The sequence below is a fragment of the Primulina tabacum genome, chromosome 7 (assembly GCF_025594145.1).
Source record: "Primulina tabacum isolate GXHZ01 chromosome 7, ASM2559414v2, whole genome shotgun sequence".
In the NCBI taxonomy this organism is placed as follows: domain Eukaryota; kingdom Viridiplantae; phylum Streptophyta; class Magnoliopsida; order Lamiales; family Gesneriaceae; genus Primulina; species Primulina tabacum.
This window is the reverse complement of record NC_134556.1, coordinates 35,270,974-35,290,919: the sequence shown is the minus strand read 5'-3', so window position 1 is coordinate 35,290,919 and position 19,946 is coordinate 35,270,974. Positions and strand designations below refer to the sequence as shown.

Here is a 19,946-nt window from a genome sequence, read left to right as displayed (position 1 = left end):
ATAGTTCTTAATAACATAACTCACAAAAAATGATATATTTATAGTGAAAAATAATATTGTTGACATATAAACCAATAATTTTCATGGATCGAATTCTTTTACTCAAATCAGCATATATTACACAATATTTATCCATAATATAACTAACAAAAATGATATTTTTGAAGTGAAAAATAATACTTAAGACATAAAAAATAATATTTTTAATGGATCGGGTTGGCTCAGAGATCGTTCCACGAAGTTGACCATCAAGACATTCACATGAGTTTTTTCGGTATAATAATTGTTAATTTTTTTTAAAAATAAATCTCAATTTTTTCTAAATTACCTTTTTCGTCCTCATACACTTATTTTATAGGATTGGAAAATGTGAGGCTCATTTACTCTAATGACAAATAATGATCAAACAATAATGGTTTGATTTAGATTTACAGCGGAAATGATTTAAAATAATTTAAAACGGACCTCAGTGCCTAGAAAAATTTCGGCATGACCTCCCCGTAAATAGGACATCCAGAAAAACTCAAGCATCAATTTATATCAAAATATACTCCAACTAAAGTCATTAAAACAAAACCAAGGTTAAACAACCTATAACCGCACTGGCCAGGACTAAACAGAAATTAGAACTTACCAAATACTCACCAGATCATAAATATCACAGAGTCGATTCAGAACATTGCAAAAACAACCAAATACCACTACAGATACACGGGGCATCTCCCCGGCAAATAGACTACAATACAAGACTGAAACAAACCCAAGACATACATATAGACTAACTGGGAGACTCCATTGAACAGAACCAAGAAATCCAACCTCAATCCCGAGCTCCACTGGCGGAACCTCGGCCTGATGCTGCAAAACGACTCGGGAGATCTACCATGCTGCCCAAAAGCAACCACAGCAGCCCCCCAGTAAACAACTGAGGTTAAGATTCTGGTATGAAACAGTCCAACAATAACAGAAATCATGCATAATCATATAATGAAATATGATATGCAATGCATGAAAGGCTCAACGAATAATCGGGATAACAGGAGCCAACAAACGGTACGATAACAACTGGAATAATGCTCGAGCAACAACACAGGGGAGCTACATCGTCATGCAGCTAAACCGCCCTGCCAAGTATGCGAGGTATGCCAAGCTGTGCTGAATAACACCCCTGACTCGACCTCCATACAGCTGATACGCTATAACAGGATGGCACAACAGATCGAACTAGCTGACACAATCCCAGCGCTCACCTCAAAAGGCTGCACTAACCACATGATTGTTCAATCACATCTACGGTCTCATGTGTATAGGCCTATCAGCCACACAATGATCCCGAGATAAACAACAGTGCCAGATAACAACGGATATCAACAATGGGCTAACAAGAACGACATGGCTCAACATGAATGTCATAACAGTATGCCCGATGCTAAATGCCAATAATATGTCACAATAATAAACATAGATCATAACGAAGGCATTTAAGAATTTACAACAGCCAACAAGTCATACACCCGATTAATGTAACACGGAATGACAATTAAACATAATTTATGTTTTACCGTTGTATGTTACCGAGCTGTAACATACCTAAACCGACTCTAAAATCACAACAAGCTCAACTTTAATCTCCTCGACCTAACAATGATAAAAATAGGTCGAATAATTCACAATTCGCCAATAAAACTAAATTAATTCAACTTATTGATTTTTAATTATCAAAACTAAATTCCCAAATCAATTTCAACAATTCTGAAATTTCAACTAAATAACCGTATTTCTGCCAAAATAATCACACGATTAACTCGATACTAATTCACAAACTCTTCGATTTATACCTCAAAGCTCTCCAACGATCGAACCTACAATATAAACCCAATATATACGTCAATATAATGCATTAAAATCGACAAAGCGAAATTAAATCGAAGCGAGTAAAATTACACTTCGGGGCAGCCTACTTATGCACTGAAAAATCTGGAATTGGATCCAAAATTACCAAGATTGAAGTATAAACTAGTCGTTAGCGGTCCAATGTTGCTACTCGCCGGAAAAGACGTCGGAAAACACTATTCACGACCAAAAACCGAACTGAAAACTAGCTGGAAAACGCAGGAACAGCAAGGTAAGATTTAAGCTTCAAATCCTTGCTCAATATACTCCAAAGAACCAAGAAAAACCAAGCAATAGCTCACCTAAAATCGAACAAGAAACTCGAACAGGAGCAGTCCCGAAACAAGGTTCGATTGAGGCTGAAACGAGCATCAAAAGTAGCGATTCATGGTTCAAAACGAAGCTACTGATGTAAGGAAGAAAACCCCTCAAACCGTTCGTGATTTCGACGTCGGACGGTAAAGTTATGGCTTCTCCAATTTGAAGGTGATGAGGGTGACGGGAATTTTGAAGAAAAAGGAAAGCTACGGGAATTGGGTTTGGGAAAAGTGTTTCTTCCTTCTCTCTCCAATAAAATAATTTATGTGTGTATGTATATGTATGTAATGTAGTATTCATGCCCCTTATAACCCGATTTTTGCACTAATATTGCTCCCGTGTGTTATTTAAACTCTATATGTATTTTATATCGTTAAACTCTCCGATATTCTAAAATACATATTTTTAACACACCTACAAAAATTATTTGGTATAAATTATTATTTTAATTTACAACTCAATAATTATTCTAATTATGCAAAAATTACCGGATAATTAATTTCAGGACCTTACATTTCTCCATCCCATTAAAACAAATTTCGTCCTCGAAATTTCTGTTTATACACATACATCTTACACACAATACGAAACCAACAATTCATTACTAGGAATCAAACAAATATGGATAAGATGCTCTCATCTTCTCTTCTGTTTCCCACGTTGATTCTTCTACACCATGCCTCGACCATTGAACACGTACAAGTGGAATAACTTTATTGCGTAAAACTTTATCTTTACGATCCAAGATACAAACAGGATACTTTGTATACGATAGAGAAGGGTCGAGTTCAACCTCATCAGGCAGAATCACATGAGACGGATCGGGCTCATACTTACGCAACATAGAAACATGAAAAACATCGTGGATTCCAGACAATGACTGGGGCAAATCCAAACGGTAAGCGCAAGTCCCAATACGCTCAACAATCTCGTAGGGACCAACGAAACGAGGTGACAACTTACCTCTCATGCCAAAATGAACAACACCTCTAAACGGAGAGATCCTCAGAAATACAAAATCTCCAACTTGAAATTCTAGAGGTCGACGACGCCTGTTAGCATAACTAGCTTGCCGATCTTGAGCAGCTTTCATTCTTTGACGAATCAACTGGACTTTATCATGCATTTCCTGAACAATATCAGGTCCAGTCAATTGCTTCTCACCAAATTCATCCCAACAAAGAGGTGATCGACACCGTCTGCCGTACAAAGCTTCAAAAGGAGCCATACCAATAGTCACCTGGAAACTGTTGTTATATGAAAATTCTACTAGTGGTAAAGCTTCCTGCCAACTGTCTTTAAAATCCATGACCGCTGCTCGAAGCAGATCCTCGAGTGTCTGGATCGTACGCTCTGTCTGACCATCTGTCTGAGGATGGTACGCAGTACTCATCGCAAGTCGTGTACCCATTTCTTTTTGGAAACTAGTCCAAAACTTTGATGTGAATCTAGGGTCACGATCTGAGACTATCGCAACTGGAACTCCATGAAGTCTCACAACATTTTCAATATACAGACGAGCCATTTTCTTATACGAATATGTCCTCTCATACTGAATAAAGTGTGTCGATTTAGATAATCTGTTGACAATCACCCAAATGGCATCGAAATGACGAGAAGTACGTGGCAAATGCGTGACATAATCCATAGCTATGTGATCCCAGTTCCACTGAGGAACCTCAAGACTATGCAGTAATCCTCCCGGTCTCATTTGTTCCGCTTTGACTTGCTGACAGATCATACAACGAGACACAAACTCAGCCATATCCTTTTTCATATTCTTCCACCAAAACTGAGGCCGTAGAATATGATACATTTTCCTTCCTCCTGGGTGGATACTATATCGACTACAATGAGATTCTTTAAGGATGGCTGTATGCAATTCAGGAATATCTGGGACAACCAATCTACCATTCAATCGAAGAGAATCATCTGAGTGAATTGAAAAACCAGATTGGTGTCCTTGAGATACTAACTCATAAGATTTCAGAACTTGATCATCAGTTTTCTGAGCTGACTTTACAATCTGAATCAACTCTGGCTCAACAGAAATATGAGATACACAAACAACATTACCTTGAATTTGGAAATCCAACCCAGAAGTGCAAATATCCTCTCGTAACTTAGAAACATGAACCGAGGATAAACTAATATCAACAACCTTACGACTCAAAGCATCGGCAATGACATTCACTTTTCCCGGTTGATACTGGATCTCACAATCATAATCTTTCAAAAGATCCATCCAACGTCTCTGTCTCATATTCAGATCTGACTGAGAGAACAGATACTTCAAGCTTTTGTGATCAGAATAGATTACAAATTGCTCCCCAAACAAATAATGTCTCCAAATCTTGAGAGCAAAAACGATAGCAGCTAACTCCAAGTCATGAACATGATACTTAGACTCATGCGGTTTCAACTGACGAGAACCATAGGCCACAACTCTGTCATGCTGCATCAGAACACAACCTAATCCTCTATTTGGTGCGTCGGTACAAACAACGAATCCTCCAGAACCACTTGGAATGGTAAGAACTGGTGTAGAAGTCAATCTCTTCTTCAACTCGACAAAACTTGACTCACATTCATCAGACCAAATGAATCTCTGATTTTTCTGAGTCAGTTGAGTGATAGGTCTAGCAATCTTTGAGAAATTTTCGATAAATCTCCGGTAATAACCAGCTAAACCCATGAAACTACGAATCTCTGGTACATTGGTCGGTCGTGCCCAGTTCAGAATTGCTTCCACTTTACTTGGATCGACAGAAATACCATGTTGAGATATGAAATGGCCCAAAAACACAACTCTATCCAACCAAAACTCACACTTGGATAGCTTGGCGTACAACTGCTTCTTTTGAAGAATTCGAAGAACTATCCTCAAGTGTTTGACATGCTCTTCCTCGGACTTGGAATAAACAAGAATATCATCGATGAATACAATCACAAAACGATCGAGATATTTACGAAATACTCGATTCATCAAGTCCATAAACACAGCAGGAGCATTGGTCAAACCAAAAGGCATAACCAAAAATTCAAAGTGTCCGTATCTCGTGCGAAAAGCTGTTTTCGGCACATCTTCTTGTCTAACTCGCACTTGATGGTACCCAGAATGGAGATCAATCTTAGAGTACACCGAAGTACCTTGCAACTGATCAAATAAGTCATCAATCCTAGGGAGTGGATATTTATTCTTGACAGTAAACTTATTCAGTTGCCGATAATCAATACACATCCGCATCGTTCCATCTTTCTTCTTGACAAATAGAATCGGTGCACCCCACGGTGAAGAACTCGGGCGAATATAACCTTTACTCAATAAATCTTGTAATTGTTCTTTCAGTTCTTTCAGCTCAACAGGGGCTAAACGATATGGTGCTCGAGATATGGGTTCCGTTCCTGGCATTAATTCGATACTGAACTCAACTTCTCGTTCTAGTGGAAAACCAGGAATCTCTTCTGGAAATACATCGGGAAACTCACAGACTACAGGAATATCAGAAATCCGTCGCTCATCTTGCGATAGATCCACATCATAAACCAGAAAACCTTCATGACCAGAATCTAACAATCGATTCATCTCAATGGCAGAAACTAGAGGAATCTTGGCTTGAGAACCACGACCATAGAAATTCCATTTAGGAGCAAAGCTAGGTCTGAAACGAACTATTCCTCGATAACAGTCAACAGTGGCACGATTTGCAGTCAAAACATCCACACCAACGATACAATCAAAGTCATGCATAGATAGGACTATGAGATTAAGATATAGAACATTTTCATCGTGAAACAAAATCGCATTGAACAACACATTATCAGTGATAATCATTTTGCCCATCGGAGTAGCAACAGATAGATTGGAATTCATACTAGTGGTGCAAAGATCATGCGAAACAACGAATGCATGAGAAACAAAGGAATGAGATGCTCCAGTTGCAAATAACACTCGTGCTATAAAACCACATAGAGTACAGTTACCAGTAATGACAGTACCTGGAGCTGCCTGAGCCTCATCCTCAGTCAAAGCAAATACATGAACAGATGACTGATTCTGTTGACCACCTTGCCCTCTGCTCTGATGCGAAGGGCGACTAGGCTGATGGGAAGATTGGGACGCTGCTGGAATTCTATTACTTTGAGCTCCACTACCTGCCTGGGCTGATTTCCCCGTCTTACTAGGACAAACTCTAGAAAAATGACCCGGCCGACCACAATTATTACAAACCCCTTGAACTCCAACACACTGATTACTGGAATGCTTGCCCCCACAGTGATCACAATAAGGTCCACTCTAACGATATCCACCACGGTTCCCTGAACTCTCTGAACTCGAAGAACTAGAACCAGGCTTCTTAAATTGTTTTCCACGTGGACGAAGAGATGCAGAACCAGATGAACTGAATTGTTGCCTCCCCGACTGATGATGTTGGGTAGGAACTCGATTTCCACTCCTCTTAAGACTAACTTAAGCCTTTTTTGCTATTTCCACTGCTTCAAGATAATTCAGTGGCTTACCGGTAGAAACAAAAGGATGCAGATGATCGTTCAATCCTTCAATGAAACTTTCGACGACAGCAACCTGACTCACAGCAACATGAGGAGCATATCTCAGCATGGCATAAAAAGTATCCGCATAATCCGCAACTGACATATCGCCCTGCTTCAAGTTATGAAACTCTGAAGCCTTAAAACTGTAGAATGATGGAGGACAATAACTCTCCTTAAACTTCAGCTTGAATATATCCCACGATGGAACAATCCTCTGAGCATCTAAAGTCATCAATGTAGTAGACCACCACATTTTAGCACGATCTTTCAACTGATGCACAACTAATCTCAATTGACACTCTGGAGGATACTTGATCAAATCAAACCATTCCTCAATCTCAGAAATCCATAATTCAGCTTTCTCGGCTCCCTCCGAACCACTGAATCGAGGTGGATGCATAGAATGGAAACGCGCAACTAATTCATCCATCCTAAGCTGGTCTAGATTATCAGCAGCTTGCTCAACAAAAGTATCATCAACAACACGGACACGAGGTCTACCACGTCCACGACCTCGACCTCGAGCTAGAGGAATCTCATCAACAGGAATTTCTCCACCCCTCTCCATTCTATACGATAAAACATCAAAACAATTAGAATGGAAGCCAATAAATCATTTAATTACATAAACATGCTTTCAAGTAGCATACACAAGCGCAACAACCATTTTAGTGCCAATGCTCGAGTGTCCTAGACTTTAGTTCGAGCATATCCCAGTTTACGCTCTGATACCAAGATGTGAGGCCCATTTACTCTAATGACAAATAATGATCAAACAATAATGGTTTGATTTAGATTTACAGCGGAAATGGTTTAAAATAATTTAAAACGGACCTCAGTGCCTAGAAAATTTTCGGCATGACCTCCCCATAAATAGGACATCCCGAAAAACTCAAGCAGCAATTTATATCAAAATATACTCCAACTAGAGTAATTAAAACAAAACCAAGGTTAAACAACCTATAGCCGCACTGGCCAGGACTAAACAGAAATTAGAACTTACCAAATACTCACCAGATCATAAATATCACAGAGTCGATTCAGAACATTGCAGAAACAAACAAATACCACTACAGATACACGGGGCATCTCCCCGGCAAATAGACTACAATACAAGACTGAAACAAACCCAAGACATACATATAGACTAACTGGGAGACTCCATTGAACAGAACCAAGAAATCCAACCTCAATCCCGAGCTCCACTGGCGGGACCTCGGCCTGATGCTGCAAAACGACTCGGGAGATCTACCATGCTGCCCAAAAGCAACCACAGCAGCCCCCCAGTAAACAACTGAGGTTAAGATTCTGGTATGAAACAGTCCAACAATAACAGAAATCATGCATAATCATATAATGAAATATGATATGCAATGCATGAAAGGCTCAACGAATAATCGGGATAACAGGAGCCAACAAACGGTACGATAACAACTGGAATAATGCTCGAGCAACAACACAGGGGAGCTACATCGTCATGCAGCTAAACCGCCCTGCCAAGTATGCGAGGTATGCCAAGCTGTGCTGAATAACACCCCTGACTCGGCCTCCATACAGCTGATACGCTATAACAGGATGGCACAACAGATCGAACTAGATGACACAATCCCAGCGCTCACCTCAAAAGGCTGCACTAACCACATGATTGTTCAATCACATCTACGGTCTCATGTGTATAGGCCTATCAGCCACACAATGATCCCGAGATAAACAACAGTGCCAGATAACAACGGATATCAACAATGGGCTAACAAGAACGACATGGCTCAACATGAATGTCATAACAGTATGCCCGATGCTAAATGCCAATAATATGTCACAATAATAAACATAGATCATAACGAAGGCATTTAACAATTTACAACAGCCAACAAGTCATACACCCGATTAATGTAACACGGAATGACAATTAAACATAATTTATGTTTTACCGTTGTATGTTACCGAGCTGTAACATACCTAAACCGACTCTAAAATCACAACAAGCTCAACTTTAATATCCTCGACCTAACAATGATAAAAATAGGTCGAATAATTCACAATTTGCCAATAAAACTAAATTAATTCAACTTATTGATTTTTAATTATCAAAACTAAATTCCCAAATCAATTTCAACAATTCTGAAATTTCAACTAAATAACCGTATTTCTGCAAAATAATCACACGATTAACTCGATACTAATTCACAAACTCTTCGATTTATACCTCAAAGCTCTCCAACGATCGAACCTACAATATAAACCCAATATATACGTCAATATAATGCATTAAAATCGACAAAGCGAAATTAAATCGAAGCGAGTAAAATTACACTTCGGGGCAGCCTACTTATGCACTGAAAAATCTGGAATTGGATCCAAAATTACCAAGATTGAAGTATAAACTAGTCGTTAGCAGTCCAATGTTGCTACTCGCCGGAAAAGACGTCGGAAAACACTATTCACGACCAAAAACCGAACTGAAAACTAGCTGAAAAATGCAGGAACAGCAAGGTAAGATTTAAGCTTCAAATCCTTGCTCAATATACTCCAAAGAACCAAGAAAAACCAAGCAATAGCTAACCTAAAATCGAACAAGAAACTCGAACAGGAACAATCCTGAAACAAGGTTCGATTGGGGCTGAAACGAGCATCAAAAGTAGCGATTCATGGTTCAAAACGAAGCTACTGATGTAAGGAAGAAAACCCCTCAAACCGTTCGTGATTTCGACGCCAGACGGTAAAGTTATGGCTTCTCCAATTTGAAGGTGATGAGGGTGACGGGAATTTTGAAGTAAAAGGAAAGCTACGGGAATTGCGTTTGGGAAAAATGTTTCTTCCTTCTCTCTCCAATAAAATAATTTATGTGTGTATGTATATGTATGTAATGTAGTATTCATGCCCCTTATAACCCGATTTTTGCATTAATATTGATCCCGTGTGTTATTTAAACTCTATATGTATTTTATATCGTTAAATTCTCCGATATTCTAAAATACATATTTTTAACACACCTACAAAAATTATTTGGCATAAATAATTATTTTAATTTACAACTCAATAATTATTCTAATTATGCCAAAATTACAGGATAATTAATTTCAGGACCTTACAGAAAAAATATAAAAATAAAATATACAAAAAATTTAATATGTATATGTACGTATGTACACACAAAGAGACATACGTTGCATGGAAATGGTTGCTAGTACTATAATTTAGAGTAGATATATTGTGAGACAAGTCAATTCTACTCATATTTACAATAAAAAGTAATAAATTTAATGGGTGACCCAAATAGAATATTTGTTTGACAAAATTTGACTCATGAGACCGTCTCACATGAGTTTTTGTGTATTACTAATTATCAATATTTGAAATAATTATTTCGATTATTTTACGTGAATGTGAAATTTTTTTTTCTTGTATTGAATAAAATGACAAAAAATTAGTTTGCAAATAACTATTGCGAATTGATCTCCCACAATCTCATCACATTCTCAAATTCTTTAACTTCTAATCATAGTTCTTTATTTTTTATATAAAAATCTGATTATGTATGTTTAATTATAATTATAATTAATAATTATAAAAATCATAAAACAATTGAGTAGATTGAAAATCATTTGAGTGCAAATGACCATGCATATATATTGCTGATATGTTTTTTTGTTTTTTTCCTTTTGTTTTTTTGTTTTTTTCCTTTCTCTGAAACAATTTTATGTAAGACACGTTTAATGCATTTATAATAACCTGGTCCAATTTCAATATGGAATACATGCATCATAGTAAAACATGCAAAAATAGAAGCATTGAGTTAGGATCAAATCATAGGATTCTAATCATCCGATGGAACACATTCATTATCGACTACCGCTCAAATTTAAGCCTCATGTTCAAATTTAAGCTTCAAGATGCCAGTGGTCGAACTAACCTAATTCCGTCGTTTTGACTCATTTCCTTAGATTCCGTGGTCAAAATTCAACAAAGGGGTTCTCGACATATTTATTGATAGACCCAAGCTAGAACTACACGACTTAAACAGCCTACCCAAATCATGTTGACAGGTTATGCTTGTGAAAGTATACCATGACCTTACAAGTTGGCAGTAAACATAACATGTAGAATCAACAGCTTCGTGCTTAAAACCATCGTGCTCATACATAAGCTTCAACATGCCAGTTGGTTATAACTAAAAGCAGGAAAAAGACTGTTTCCGTGTTTATAAATATAAGGAAGCTGTACATGAGAACCAAATTTTGCCTCTAAACGAGCGTGAAAGGTGAACCTGACCCATATGAACTCATATAAGACGCTTGCCCACCATCTTTGTTATCTGAATTTTGTTATCATCAGATCATTCTCCATAATGCAGAAGGCATGCTGGAAGAAGATTCAAAATGTCAGCGCGAATCATCTAGAGTAGGTTCTTGGAGGAACTCTTGATCGAATTTTATCATCTACTGGGAAGCTTTCTGATTTTCCCCGGTCTAGATTTGGGAACACTTCCAATTTTGTTCCCCTGTCATTTTGGTCATCGGACTTGTGGGATGATTCAAAGTTCTCCAGTTCTTGTATTTTTTCCAAGGATTGTTCTTTAGAGTTTTGATGTGACTGGCAATTCTCTGATCCTCCACTATGTCCAAGGTTTTGGATGGGCTGAGATGAATTCTCACCTTTATCTAAATTTCGGAGCTCAGTTGCAATTTGTGAGCGTCGTTCCTTTAAGAAATTAAGTCGGTTTGTCAGCTTTGACAGAGCAGAAGTGGTAGAATTAGTGCCCTATCACACAAGCATGAATACATTTTTATAAGCAACTCGGATATAAGCTTGAAGTGCCGATAACAATGTTAATAAAACAAAATCAATTAAGTGAAAAGATTCATTCAGTGTTAAATCATTCAATGTTATAAGAAGATTCCGCTGTCCGCCATCTTCTGTTTGATAGAAATAGGCGAACCAAATATCATATACAGGAATACTAATAGGACCATAGAGATGCATGTTAAATGAAACACAAAATTCAACTTAATAAAAACTAGAACTTTAACTACCTCATACTTCATAACAGTATTATATTATCCAAACTAGACATACTTCATAGTTTTTTAAAACCCGGAAGCCTAAGAAAATTCATCTGTCACCATTCTTTTTCTTTTTTCCTTTTCGTTTAAACAAATAAGCAGACATCAGGATCAAAACCTACAAACAGCTCAACTGATGACTCTAAAATCTGAATAGGACCATAGAAATGCATGTTCACATGCGACACAAAAATCAATTTAATCACAGTAGTTTAATCACACATTTTGATTCAGAAAATATTATCCAAACTAGACAAATGTAAAAGTGCTTGAAATTTATAAATCCTGATTTTTTTTTTCTGTTTTCCGTTTAAAAAAATTAAAAAATTAGAATCAAAATCTTTAAACAGTTAACTGATTATGTTAAATACTATCACATAAGGTCTGATTTTGTTCCCAAGAGAAAAATGTGAAGACTGAAAAGATGCCATAGTTGAAACTTCAATGAACGAGAAAAGGATGAGAGGAAACTTTTTCCCTTATTTGGTTTTAAAAAAAATAAAAATGGTGAGAGATACTTGGCTATTTCATATATTCAGTATATTTCAAAATGTTTTTCAGATCATTACTCCATGGACTCCTAGACCAACGCGAATTTTAATGACAAGACAATCCAGCTGATATTATAAAAAAATAACATGCATAAAATAAGCAGTAAAAAGAAAAATAAACGAAATTGTACCTCACCCCTCGGATTAGACTTTCTAGAACTGGTCGTACCGGGTGTATTTGTGCCTAGCTCTGTGTTGGATGACAAATTCAAAGCTCCAGTGGCTTTCGGATTTCGAAAGGAGTCTGTTTGTTGGGGCAGAGGCAATGATTTTCTCGTGGAAGATGGAGAGTCTAATTTCCTGTCTTTATATCCGTCTGGCTTCTCCAAATTGTACTCATGCTGTACATAAGAAAAACATCTATGACATTTTTTGAGATTTTCTTCACAAGAATCCTCGCAAACATTCACCAAATAAAGATAATAATAATCTACTTAGTACTAGTGTATCAATAGAAGATTTTATAGCTATTTTTAATAGGAGAGATTGATTAAGAATATGAATCTACAGAAGATTTATTATAGTTTTTTATAAGAACATCAATTTATCTTAAAAACTCAATATTACACCACAAGAGCAATCAACAATCACAAGTACAACTCAGTGTAATAAGAGGAAATCTAATTTCAGTACCAGTCAAACTTAAATTTACATGTCTATACTATGGAATCAATGTTAAGCAACGACAGTTCATGCCACTGTGAAAGTTGCATACCTTACTTCTTGAAAAATTATCTGTCGCGCCGGAGATAGTTAAGGCTCCAACATCTATCTGTTTCTTCTTCCGGCTGCAAGACAATAAAAAGGAAAAAAGGCTTGCATCCTTATAATTCAAAAGACAAAACAGCTTGTCTACAGAAATAAATAAATAAAACCTTGTTCAACAGTTGTCCAATAACCAAGGAAGAGGATTTGAGGGTTACTCCTTAATGTGTGCAGTTGTGCTAGTTGTTTTGATCACTAATAACATCTAACAATCTTGAACAAGTAATTTATGACTGTCATGTAATGTGGTTTATGATATAGGACAACAGCAAACAACGAAACTTGTCTATTACCTAAGAAAAGGGAGTAGAGCTTGGGACAGGTACGCAGGCTGCCCTTTTTTTAGTTATGGCAATCTATATGGTGAACTTCACACATAAAAAAATGTTTGGTATGTCTGATGATGTTTCCGGCTTCCTTTGGAAAATTTGTTTTGAAAATGTGCTTCCAAAGTTGAACTGGGGAATGTAATGCATGTTTGTTTGGTCATGTATCATGAAGAAAACAGTTTTCACTACAGATATCAAGTCATATTAGAATTTGTTGGATTATGTAATTTTTTCATAGTAAGCGACATTTCATGTTATTTCTAAACAAGTATTCATTATTTTCTATTCGAGCATTAAATTGGGAAATGCTGCTTACACAAATAGATTATGCAAGACTTCAATATTTATATTGATCTACTCGATTAAGCCAGTTTGAATGATGATTTTTACCTGACTGTTGGGTTTATTTAATTAAATTCAAATACAAATATTTAGCTGCTTCTGATAGGAGAAATGAAGGGTGTTTTAACATGATTAGTGTGTTTTAGAAACATAATTGCATGTGCACCTTCAAGGAAGTGTTTATTTTTACGTTTGGCAATACAATTTTGTCGAGGTATATCATTACAAGTAGATGGATGATGAATGCATTTTGTTTAAAAGTGGCTTAATCTGTGTTTCCTATGTGCCAACCACTCAACAGATTGCTGATGTAGTTACCAAAGGCTTACACAAAAAACAATTTGAAGAGAAAATTATTAATTTCTACATGAATCTGTATAGGAAATCGGATGGGAAAGGGGGGGGGGGTTTGATGGGGTAGGAGGGCTCATAATGGTTTGGATTGGAGTCCTTTACAGAGTATTGATGTAGAGGAGTTGGAGAAACCATTCGCGGATGAAGAGATTAAAAAGGCGGTGTTTGACAGCGATGGTTCCAAAGCTCCGGGCCGGACGGTTTCACATTGGTTTTCTTCCAAAAAAATTGGGATACAGTGAAAACGGATCTAATAAAGGTGTTCGCTGAATTTTTTGAAGATGAGATTGTTAATGGAATCACAAACGAAACATACATTTGTCTCATTCCAAAGAAAAATTATGCGAGTAAGATCAATGACTTTAGACCAATCTGATAACGAGTTTGTATAAGATATTGGCTAAGGTCTTGACAAGTAGATTGAAGAAAGTCATGAGTAATACCATTGCGGAGAATCAATGTGCTTTTATTTAAGGAAGACAGATTCTGGACTGTTGTCTTACTGCGAATGAAATTGTGGAAGAATATCAACGTAAAAATGAAAGGATGGGTGCTCAAGGTTGACTTCGAAAAGGCATACGATAATGTTGATTGGAGATTTCTAGACTTTGTGTTACGAAATAAAGGATTCGGTGATAGATGGAGGAGATGGATTAGGGGCTGTGTTTCTAATGTATCTTTTTCAATCTTTATTAATGGAAGGCCGTGTGGGAAAATCAAAGGGGAGAGAGGATTAAGACAAGGGGATCCATGATCCCCGTTCTTTTTTAACCTCGTCGTCGATGGGTTGGTGAGGATGGTGGACAAGTCCAGGGCAGTAAATGAGGTAAGAGGGATCGAAGTAGGGAAAGAAAAAATTGAAATTTCGCATATTCAATTTGCGGATGATACTTTGTTCTTCGCAAAATCACAAAGGCATGTGCAAGGTTCTAAAGTTCGCTAGGCGCCAGTCGGGCGCTAGCCCAGCGCCTAGCGCCTAGGCGGGGACTAGGCGCCGTTAATCGGATTCTACGGAATCAAAACATAATAAATCACATACTAGAACTTCAACACAACATCAAATTTAAAACAACTTCGAAATATTCTCAAAATAGTCTAATGTGTCATCTCAATAAAATAAAAAAGAATTCAGATTTCTTCCAAAATTCACAATGCAATAGTCTAAGCTAATGCAAGCATAATGAAGAGAGCACACTGCACCATAGGTCAGCTAATGAAGAAATTATATACACCTCATCATTCACCCGCAAAAGCTAGTACCAGTTCTCTAATGAATCTATAATCGGTTTCCATTTAGTATGAAAGGAAGAAAACATAAGCAAAGTTCTCAAAGATGTTTGAATGACATTGTATTGAATACAAATACAAGTTAAAATATCTCTCAATCAATGTGCCTTTACCATATACACTTTAGGAAAAATACACAAAAGAATCATCATCAGCAATTTAGCTAAATACACGAAAGAATCATCATCATCAGGAAAAATACATGAAAGAGTCATCAACAAATAGATGATGTTGAGTTCTTGAATCCAGAATTAGACAAATCACAAAATTCCCAGCAATGTTTTATCAAGAATTTCGACTAAGAAGCAACTCATTTGTCTGTTATAGAACAAACACCTTGAAGCAGTGTTGGAACAATAATCAGAGAGAAAAAATATATGCAAGAAAGTGAGAAGAAAGAATAACTTGAGCCTCTGGAACGAGATGGTGCCTCTCGAAAATAACCAGAAAGAAAGAAACACAGCAGTTGGAGGAGTGCCTCTGGAAAATAACCAGATGGTGCCTCTCTGGAACGAGGAGTGCAATGAAATAGAAACCAAATAACGAGAAAGAAAGAAACGCAGCAGCCCAGAAAGAAAAGCAGCAGACCTAGTAGGCCAGAATTTTATTTTTTTAAATGGGCTTCTTAGCGATCATTAAATTTAGAAGCCCAATTTTTTTTTTAAAAAGCAGGCCCAGCCTCCGCTAGGTGGGCCCAGACCCGCCTAGAGCCCGGGCTGGCCGCCTAGCCCCTTATCGGTGCGGCTGGCCTCCGCCTAGCGCCTAGGTGGCCGCCTAGGGCGCAATTTAGAACACTGGGCATGTGTTGGCAATAGTGGATATAGTCAAATTGTTTGGTACCAATTTGGGATTGAAAATTAATCTGGAAAAAAGTGTTGTGTTAAGATTGAATTGTTCGGAAGAGGAAGTCGATGAATGGCATTAACAATCGGGTGCAAAAAAGAAAGGTGGCCGACTAAGTATCTTGGGGCACCTTTGGGAGGTAATCCTACAAAGATGGAATTCTGGGAACCTGTGGTATCTAAAATGTCCAAGAAATTAACAAGTTGGAAAAAGTCGTTCCTATCGAGGGGGGGCCGACTGACTTTGATAAAGGCCGTGTTATGTGCGATGCCATCTTACTTCATGTCTCTCTTTAAAGTGCCTATTCGGGAGGCTAAAAGAATGGAAAAATTGATGAGAGATTTTTTGTGGGATGGTGCAGACGGGGAGAAGCAGTGTCATGTTGTTGGGTGAGAGCAGGTGTGTAAACCGAAGGACAGAGGAGGATTGAGATTGGGGAATATACGCTTCAGGAATAAGGCTCTTCTTGGAAGATGGTGGTGGAGATGTTCAGTGGAAAGGGGGACGTTGTGGAAAAAAGTAATTAAGAGCATCTATGGTCTTCCAGACAACGGGTGGAACATGGGTTTGGCGGGGAAAAGCGACATTCAAAAGTACTTGGAAATTTATCTCTCGTTCTTACCCGGCTTTTCATCAACTGATTAGGGCTGTGCCCAAATAGGGGTAATATCATTCGTTTTTGGGAGGATGTTTGGAAGGGGGACCTCGTTTAAAGACCGTTTTCAATCTTTGTTTCAAATTTGCATTTCAACCAACAAACCTATCCGTAATTTCGTATATGTTGTCAATAGCAGTGTCAATTCTTCTTTCATTTGGGATGTGAGGTTTAGAAGAGATTTTAACGAGGGTGAGTTAGGTGAGTTCACTAATCTTTTAGGAGTCTTACACAGAGTCAGACTGGAGGTGGGTATCGAGGATTTTAAAGTTTGGTTGGGGGACCTTCAGGGTTGTTTTCTGTTAGATCTTTTTACAACTCTTTCTTTCCGATCTCAAATTTCTCGTTATTCTCCTATTTTCATAATATCTGGAAAGTACACGTCCCACAAAAGGTTCAAATTTTCTCGTGGATCGCGGCCTTGAGGAAACTGCCCACATGCGCATCTACTTCTGCATTGCTCATTCTCGAGTGGTATTTTGACGAAAGTTTTAAAAGAGCTGGGTTTCAATGGGCTTTTCCGAGGAGGGCACAAGATCTATTTATTATGGAGTCAGGGTGTCCCATAGCGAAAAGATTCTCCGGATTCTGGTATATGATAATTCATTGCATATTTTGGTCGATTTGGTTGGAAAAAAATAACATAATATTTGAAAATGTGTCGGAGTCCGTGGACGAAGTTTGGAGAAAATAAAATTCAGACTCACTAATTGGATGACAAAGTTGCCAGAGTACAATCATTTATGTATTTCAGACATAGTTAGGGATTTGAAATTTGTATGGTCATGAGGATAGTGTGATAATGTCACAGTAGCGACTACTCTTGTATCGCTTTTTGCGGATTACTCATCCGCGTCTATTGTAAAATTTTACACTATTATAATAAAGTTAGTTTTCTGTCCAAAAAAATATAATTGTACCTTGTATCATTTTTTTTAATAGAATAAAAATAATTATCATCCTATATTCTCTAATAGTTGTATTGAACGAGGGAGTGGTGTCAGAAAAGACAGATGCAAAAAGGCCAACAGGAAACAATCTGGCACAAGTAATGAGGGAGAGCAAAAGTATTTCTTACAATTTTGATTGATCATTTGGACTTTGATTGAGCTGATTCCCTATATCATACCCGATCCTAGAGTTTTGTTCACGCTGTTGAATAAGATGCAGTTCAAGATCAGCAGCCTTCTGTTTTAAACTAAAAACTTCTGCCTCTGTTCGAGCAATTTCATCCAGCTCTGCCTTAATCTATTGTAATTCAAAGTTGATTACTTACAGATTTTGGTAAAAGTAATTATCAACACGAAGAGGCACTTAACCTTTTCATTAGCAATGGATGGAACAGAATGAGGTTGTTGGGATATTCTGAGTCCAGCTTCAAGCGCTGTCCTCAGCTCTAACTCCTTCTTTAAATGCTCTTGTAGCCTTGCCACCTACAATGCAATTCCCTTGAGTCCTTACTGTGTAATAAGGCTAAGAAACCACAAATGTTTTTTTACAAGTACAAGTGACAAGTAAAATTTATATCCAGCACACAAGAACAAGGGCAACATCTTGAAGAGCAAAACCCAGGTTTCATGCAATAACATTGTGAACATACTCGGTGTATCTGTGTCAAAAAAGATGAGGTCGAGCAAGAAGAATAAATTTATAAAATCTTTGTGCAGAAATTACATCTTTCTCAAGAGCTAAACGACGTTCATGTAAATCACGCTTCTGCTTCTCCAGGGCATCCTGCATATGCAAGTTTGCCATTTCCTGTAACATATAAGATGTGTGCGAAGAACAATTTCAAAGATAGAGATGAAACCGAATTGAGTAAGAATGTTTCAAAAGAGAAGACACACTTAAAATTATACCTCCTTAGAGATCTTGTTCTGCAAATCTGATTTCATGGACTCAAGCTTTTTTATTTCAGCCCTAACAATGACAAGCTAATGTGAGCATCAATTTGAATAAATTTCCATCAATGCTAAGAGACCGTTGCAGTAGTGCCTGACAGTAGAAAAAGTGCATATGATGCATGTGATTCAATTGTCATCTTGCTATAAAGTTTTATGTACCTCAAATGGAAGGTCTGGCATGGACCCCAATCAGTCTTTCAAGAAGAATAAAGGGATGTCTCTCAAGTAAAAAGAGATAAAGAGCAATTCTAGTCGAGAGTGCATGTTAGTTATACTATTCTACTATAGCTAGTCTGCTAGTGACATCTACATTTTAAGCAATAATTTGGAAGCATCATATGAAGGAGACGCCAGATCGGTTTTCTCTGATAAATAGAGTCAAGAAGAAAGAATATGGTTGCAAAACTACAACTACCAGTTCTAATCAACTGTATGGTCGAATAGGAGTATAATGATCCAATAATATTTGCAGGAAAGGCAATAACTGTAAGGCCCGAGAATTTTATCCTGTTAATCTGAAATGATTTGGGGATAATTGATATGATTATAAATGGAAAGGATTAGACCGGAAAAGACGAAAGAAAACACGGAATATGTGCGAGGACAGAACACCTCGCGCATATGCGCGACAAGGAGCCGCGCGCCGCGCATATGCGCGTGGATGGCAGAAGACCTCGCGCATATGCGCGAGAAGTGGTCGCGCATATGCGCGAGCTGTGCACAAGGTGAAATTCGGGTTCCGAAGGCTGGGAGCACATGCGCGACCTAAAGACGCGCACATGCGCGAAATGTCCAGAGAAGTTGGCGCATATGCGTGAGTGCTGAATGCGGAGACAGTAGGTCTCGCGCATATGCGCGGAGGTGAGGCGCGCATATGCGCGAGCTGCCGAGATTACACGCGCTGAGACTTAAGGTCTCGTGCATATGCGCCGAGTAGTGTCGCGCATATGCGCGAGACGTGCAGTGCAAAGAGTTGTGCCACGTTTCTTGAGCATGCATGGGATATATATATAGGTACAATTCGATTATTCCTTCAGAAATTGGAAGAAAGAAGCACCGAGAAGCTCTGTAAAATCCTTACGCCTTTT

At 37.9% G+C, this 19,946-nt stretch overlaps 2 protein-coding genes and 2 long non-coding RNA genes across 9 annotated transcripts in view; all 4 read right to left on the bottom strand.

The window, feature by feature from the left end:
- Positions 1-605: 605 nt before the first annotated feature.
- Positions 606-2,522, bottom strand: LOC142551472 (uncharacterized). Of its 2 annotated transcripts, none has more exons than XR_012821578.1 (5): positions 2,196-2,522; positions 1,945-2,102; positions 1,839-1,862; positions 1,591-1,638; positions 606-879 (listed from the first exon to the last, which is right to left on the bottom strand). It is a non-coding gene; the product is annotated as an uncharacterized LOC142551472 (long non-coding RNA). The 2 variants fall into 2 exon arrangements; XR_012821577.1 differs by having other exon boundaries at positions 2,000-2,102.
- Positions 2,523-2,815: 293 nt separating this feature from the next.
- LOC142550712 (uncharacterized) lies at positions 2,816-7,333 on the bottom strand. Its single transcript, XM_075659789.1, has 5 exons — positions 6,733-7,333; positions 5,527-6,375; positions 4,532-4,587; positions 3,452-4,420; positions 2,816-3,340 (listed from the first exon to the last, which is right to left on the bottom strand). The coding sequence occupies exons 1-5, from the start codon at positions 7,331-7,333 to the stop codon at positions 2,816-2,818; spliced, it is 3,000 nt and encodes a 999-aa protein (XP_075515904.1).
- Positions 7,334-8,157: 824 nt separating this feature from the next.
- Positions 8,158-9,550, bottom strand: LOC142550898 (uncharacterized). 2 transcript variants are annotated; one of them, XR_012821448.1, is made up of 4 exons: positions 9,329-9,550; positions 9,133-9,235; positions 8,972-8,995; positions 8,158-8,772 (listed from the first exon to the last, which is right to left on the bottom strand). It is a non-coding gene; the product is annotated as an uncharacterized LOC142550898 (long non-coding RNA). The 2 variants fall into 2 exon arrangements; XR_012821447.1 differs by having other exon boundaries at positions 9,133-9,550.
- Positions 9,551-11,095: 1,545 nt separating this feature from the next.
- Positions 11,096-19,946, bottom strand: part of LOC142551471 (rho GTPase-activating protein REN1-like) — a 30,863-nt gene continuing 22,012 nt past the window's right edge. For 3 of the 4 annotated variants that reach the window (XM_075660731.1, XM_075660728.1, XM_075660729.1), the window contains 7 exons: positions 18,814-18,874; positions 18,629-18,712; positions 18,274-18,387; positions 18,033-18,202; positions 13,095-13,167; positions 12,511-12,720; positions 11,096-11,526 (listed from right to left, as the gene is read on the bottom strand). In XM_075660731.1, the coding sequence (XP_075516846.1) occupies positions 11,158-11,526; positions 12,511-12,720; positions 13,095-13,167; positions 18,033-18,202; positions 18,274-18,387; positions 18,629-18,712; positions 18,814-18,874 (1,081 nt within the window). In that variant the 3' untranslated portion in view covers positions 11,096-11,157. The remainder of the gene's footprint in view (positions 11,527-12,510; positions 12,721-13,094; positions 13,168-18,032; positions 18,203-18,273; positions 18,388-18,628; positions 18,713-18,813; positions 18,875-19,946) is intronic. The other variant, XM_075660730.1, reaches the window with a different exon arrangement.

Excerpts from the sequence above, each read along its gene's own strand:
- LOC142550712 (XM_075659789.1), bottom strand. The coding sequence starts at position 7,333 with ATGGAGAGGGGTGGAGAAATTCCTGTTGATGAGATTCCTCTAGCTCGA. Across the intron at positions 4,421-4,531 it reads ATTTGTTTGGGGAGCAATTT|TATCAACCGGGAAAAGTGAA; the intron begins GTAATCTATTCT and ends TGTGAGATCCAG. Across the intron at positions 3,341-3,451 it reads CATATAACAACAGTTTCCAG|GAAATGCATGATAAAGTCCA; the intron begins GTGACTATTGGT and ends GATATTGTTCAG.